Raw genomic sequence first — 5,894 nt, forward strand, 5'->3', positions numbered from 1 at the left:
GCCAGTCTGCAATTTGCCGGTCCACTATCACTTCCAGTCCACAATCTAAACATGGGAACACACAGACATTCTTAACATTAGGCACATGACTAGCACTATCTTCATCTGTTTGAATTAAACATGAGCGTTGAAAGATCATCACCAGAGATCTGGGTTTTCTGTTCACTGTGGAAAAATGCAAATTTTCCCCTTTAAAGAAGAAAAACGCAGGAAACTACAGGTTTTCTCCTGCAGGCTAGCAGCTTGTAAGGGGCTGCTTGGGATTGCTGGAGGAGGGTGATTGGAGACAGGGGGTGCCACATGCGTGTGTGCATGCAAACATACGTGGCTGGTGTACAGTCAGGCAGGGTGGTAGGAGCAGCCCCAGGAGATAAATACAAGTAAGTCTATGGGAAGGGGGGGTTGGAGGGCCAGGGCTTGGGGAATGTCCAAGGGGCTGGAGGGAGTATGGGTTGTGTGTGTGGAGGGAGGGAGAGGCCTGCCAGACTGGGTAAAGGTCTCAAGGAGTCCTGGCTCCAGGGCTTTGGCAGGGCAGAGGGGCTCTGAGGCAATGCTCAGTGCCACCTGTGAGTCTAGCCCCGTGCTGCTGCCAGTGGGGCCTGCCCAGAGGCACCTGCTCCTCCAGTGGGGAAAGTGGGCAGGGGGGTCCTTTGGGGGCACTGGGGAGCTGCTTGGCCAGGTGAGCAGTGTCACAGGCTGGTGCCTGTGCTCTCAGGGGCAGGGGCTGGGTGGCCAAGAGACACTGCCAAGTGGGGAGAACCATGGCAGACCAACTGGGGCTGCATAGGAGCACCAGCCTGGGGCAGGGGGTGCACAGGCATCCTCCTCCTCCTTCCTTCAGCCCGCACTAGAGCCGGACTCACTCCACTGCCGCTTGCATGAACAGAGCCACCACAGTCACCACGCTCTGGCCCCAGTGGCACAAACTGCCTGGAGCCCCTCACCCTCCTCCTGCAGCCTGCAGCATGGCCCGATCCAGAGACATGATTTGCTTCACTCTACTGCTGCAGAGTACAGCGCTGGTCCTTCCTGCCTTGCCGCAGCCCCAGCCCCAGCTGCCATTGTGGGAAAGCGTGTGGTGTCCAAGCTGCTGGCTCTATTTCTGCATGAAGTGCACTGCATGCATCTTCATGCTGGAGGCCGTCCCTGCTGTGCCCCCACAGACCACCATTCTCTGAGTCCGCACGGGGCTAGGAGGGGCAAAGGGCAGATGGGGGTCCCCTCTGGTAGGGTTAAGGAGAGCAGGGGGCTGTGAATCCGGAGTGAGAGGCACCAGCAGGGGTGGAAATCTGTAGGTTGGGAGTGACAGGCAGCAGGATGGCGGCAGGGGGGGCTGGGGCCCAGGAGTAAGGGGCAATGGTATGGGCAGGGCTGATCAGGGCCACAAAGCAGTGGGGGGCGGGAGGTTGGGGGGTAGAGACTGACACAGCCGCAGCTAGACCCGCATCCTGGTGAGTGAAGGGTGCAGGGGGGCTCTGATTTTCCACGATAAAAACATCAAAATCAAACACCAAAATATATAGGTATTTAGAATTTATTATAATGATTGAAGTACTGTTAGGCTTCCAAATTGCTTTCGAAACGTAAATGTATCAATAAAACACTGTGTTCAGCTGATACATATATATATCGTGGCATTTCATTTTAATTGTGGGAAAATTTGGATTTGGTGGATTTTAATCAGAGAATTTAGGGGTTTCATCAAAGAATTTGGGCTTTTTAAACACAGAAAACCAGGATTCCCGAGATCACTTTCAGCTTCTACAAAACCCTATTGGCTATTGCAAACTCAGCTACTTTTGCAATGGGAACACACTGGATGCATTCATTACTTACTGCACGGCATATATTGAAATCACAACACTATGTAAATCCACTATGATACTTTTTTTTTCCATCTCGTTTTGTTAGTGCTTTTTTCAAAACAGATATTAAGTTTGCAGTACCTTCAGTGAGTCTTCCTGAGTCGAGAAGTCCTCGTACACACCAGTATTGAGCTCTGGTGCATTCAGCAATAGCTCTATGTCAGCCATGGCTAACAAAACTTTGTTAATGTCAATCAAATAATCAGTAAGGAAGGGTGAGGCCCTAATTCCTGAAGGGAAGTAGTCTGTTAACCTCTGTTGGACAGGGATCACCTAAAGAAACACAAAAGGTCATTTCATTATTTTTTCTTCTAAATGTAATAGTTTTTTGGGGGGAAAAAAATCTCACACACAAGCCTATTCTTGAAAAGGACAAATACCCATGTTATGCCTTACTTTATTCAGATCAGATATTCTAAATTATTTTTAAATTATTTTTAAAGATGTCAAAATTACAAAATTCTGCAGATCATCATCAGGACACTGCCTGTTTACACCAATGAACTGGAGCCTTATTCAAAATCTCCAACAACTCAGAAAGTTAGCAGACATTATGTTTCAAAATAGTGCATAATAAAACATTTAATATTTTCTGTTTTCTTTCACCCACCAACCACTGTATGCTTTACACAGAGGGTAGATTTTTCTTTGATGGGCCTACATCTACAACAACCTACTGGAAACAAATGCCTGCTTCTGCACGCACATCTGGTTATCACAGCTTTTCTGAAGACGCTTCTGGAAAGCTGTCAGTATCTCGGTACATTCTGCCAGTTTTCTCCATTCTTTTAAGCACATTTTCTCAGCTCCCAAAAAATATTTATAAAATCTTTTTTTACAAATATTAAGCATTTCATTGAATAACTGAAGCCTACAGAGAGATGTGAAAGCATGATAGTACTATTACGGCAAGATGATTATCTTTAGAGGTGCACCAATACATCAGTCTGATATCAGATCAGCAGCAATATAAAGAAAATTTTCTGCATCAAAAAATCAGCCCAATGCAGTCAACAATTTGGCCAATATATATCTGCGTGTGTGCGCAGCCCAAGCGCAGCACGTTGGCAGTGATGAGTACAGCCGGCAGCGTGGAATGCTGCGTGCAGCTGGCAAGTCTGGTATGGTAAAAGGGAAAGGGAAAGGGGAGCGGGGAGGGGTATGGGGGGGCAGCAAGGCACCCATGGTAAGGGAGGGTGAGGGTGTGGGGTTGGGTAAGGGAAGGCCTGGGACTGCCCAGCTGGGGCCAGCGTGGATGCAGGATGGAGGCGTGGCTCGTCAGGGGAGTCCAAGAAGAGAGAAGGGGTGGCTCCCACTGCTGCATGAGGCTCGCCCAGGGCTCATCTGGTGGCTACCGCCGCTCATCCAGGAGGTCATAGGAGGGGGGTGTGCCCCCGGATCTGCCCAGCCAGGAAGAGCCCGATGCCAGCCTGCCCCACCCAACCCCATGCAGATACAGGGGCACATGCCCCTCAACACCCCGTGCCCTCCCAGACAAGCGGCTTGAGCCACCAGATGAGCACCACATAAGCCACACAAAGTGGTGGGAGCCACCCCACGCCCCTTCCAACACCTCCCCAACAAGCTGTACTTCCATCCCATGCCTGTCCCGGCCCCAGCCACAGCCCACAGCTGCAGCCCACCACGTGCTGCGCAGATCCAGGGGGCACACATCCCCCCAAACGAGCCACTTGCAGCTCTGTCCTGCACCCCTCCCCACCCCCTAGCTAGCGCCTGCCCCTGCCCCAGTCCCACTCCCTCCCTCACTGCAGGGGCTTTGACCTGCCCCCCCACCACCACCACACCCCTTCCCTCACCTTCCAACACACCAGGCTTACTAGCTGGATACAGCTCTTCAAGTTGAAGAACTGTGTATCAGAAATTGGATCAGTATCAACCAATATGCCCCCTTAAAAATCAACTATCTGTATCAGCCCCAAAAATCTACTGGTACACCCTTAATTATCGCTTAAAAATTGCTGGAAAGATGGTCCTGGGGGTTCCATATCAACATAATCCAGTGGTGCTCAATTTACCCAGTGCCCAGGCTGGATAAGCAGGATGCAGCTGGTCCACGGGCCAGATCCATAACATGGGACCAGGTCTGTGGGCCGGATTTGGAGCACAGACTGATCCCATGCACCAGATCCTGTCCATGAACTGACATCATGTACCTGGTCTGGGGCCAGACACCAAGACCATGGCTGTATACCAGCTATGCATACCAGTCAGATCCAGCAAGTGGGATGATGTCATTCAGCTTGTGTGGCTCCCCTCAGGTCCAAAAAACAGGGAGTAGTAGCAGTATGAAATGCCATGGGGCAACCAGAGCTCTGACAACTAACATTGCCACTGCCATTGCCAAATTTCATGGTTTCATGATTGTACGGTGAGTATTAATTAGTCCTGTATTACTTGCCAGTTTCTTTCCATTTTTCATCACCTGGCTTAGAAAACACACCTGTAACCAACTGCAGGAGTTTTACTTTTTTCAGTAGGAGCTTCTGCAAAATTTACAAAGGTGGTGCCAGAACCAATGACCAATCTGAACTCCACTTCAGTGCCCAATCTACTTGTTCTTTTTATGATAAATAGCAGTCCCATAACAAGTTCTACTCTAGGTATATTTTTTAAGTCATAAGTGCAATCCTCTGAATAGAATTAAATTTAATAAGAGTAGCAGCAGCAAGGACATTAATAACCTCTGTGCTTCATATGGTGCCTTCGCCAAATCTTGCAGGCAAACTGAACAGATTGTTTTCAGTACCTATATTAATTGTTCCTTCCAAACAAAAGAGTTCATCTATGTTTTCATAATGTATCTGCTCTTTCTACACAGAGCTATAAGAATTGTTCTAAATTGCCCTTTGTTTAACTAAATTTAAGCTTGGATGTTTTGGCATGCTCTTTTTAGGTGTTTCAGTAAGTAATAGCAATAGACAGCATTCACAAAAGATACTGAAGTGGTCATTAGCAAGTATTTCTAATATACAAAGGGTCTCAGCTTTATAATTCCTCAAGAGGAATATTTAGAGAGAGATCAGCTTTTTCTCCAAATCTCAGTAACAGGAAAAATTACAACTTTAAAGCCAATTTCTTCACAACTATGAAATTTTGTATCTTCTTTCTCCAGCTGTGCTGGCATGCCTGTGCCAGTTTCCCAGTCACTTGAGCAACATCTGGCCAAGTCAACTTCCAGTACCCAAATGTACTTCAGTTGTTAGAAAAACTAACTTTCCATCTCCCTTGACAAATATGTTATTCTGTTTGTGCATCTGATCAATGGCAACATCTGCAAACACAAGTGGGTGCTTATACTCCATGAACTTGCCAAGATTTGAATTCAGTGTCTTCATGTTTCTGGGCAGCTTCAATACGTTATTCAAATTAACATGATCAAGAGTAAAAGGTTCAAAAATACCTTTACATCAGGGCATCTAGCCACTGAATGGTTTACCTCCTATCCTGAATGTTCCTAAGGTTCTAAAGATGCAGTGCCAGCACTGTAGCAAATCTGGAGCCATCCTTCTATTGCCCTCAGATGATAAATGCACCAATATGCTAAACCTCAATCATTTCTCACACCCTCCCAAAAGCACAGTATATAAGAATAGATGGGTATAGAATAGGGTCTAATGCAATCCAGAGCATATATATGCAATTGAAAAAAAATCAATATTAATCTTTATTAGGGGTGTCTGAAATGGGCCCTATTCAATTCAGATTCAGTCTGAAACAGGGACAGTGATTCGATCTGTTGATTTTACGATCCGATGCTGATTTAGTGAATCAGCGATTTGGACATAGGCACAGCTTTAAAAGTTTTTCCTACATACCTCGAGGTAGCAGCACAACTCGTGATTGCTGCAGTGCTGGGGTGGATGGAGCGTCCCACAGCAGCGCAGGGGGCACTCCAGTATGCTCGGCAGTGAACCAGGAAGTGGACCGGAAATACTTCCAATCCACTTCCAGGTCTGCTGGGGGGGCCCCCTGCACCCCCCCCCCCCAGCCGGGTGATCCGCTATGGGA

The 5,894-nt window shown here is 47.7% G+C and overlaps 1 protein-coding gene across 4 annotated transcripts in view; it reads right to left on the reverse strand.

The window, feature by feature from the left end:
- Positions 1 to 5,894, reverse strand: part of UTRN (utrophin) — a 692,661-nt gene that overhangs the window by 405,461 nt on the left and 281,306 nt on the right. For all 4 annotated transcript variants that reach the window (XM_019526790.1, XM_019526791.1, XM_019526792.1 and 1 more), the window contains exon 38: positions 1,947 to 2,138. In XM_019526790.1, the coding sequence (XP_019382335.1) occupies positions 1,947 to 2,138 (192 nt within the window). The remainder of the gene's footprint in view (positions 1 to 1,946; positions 2,139 to 5,894) is intronic.

This window comes from Gavialis gangeticus, unplaced genomic scaffold (assembly GCF_001723915.1).
Source record: "Gavialis gangeticus isolate Ggan-Ray unplaced genomic scaffold, GavGan_comp1, whole genome shotgun sequence".
NCBI classification, from domain to species: domain Eukaryota; kingdom Metazoa; phylum Chordata; order Crocodylia; family Gavialidae; genus Gavialis; species Gavialis gangeticus.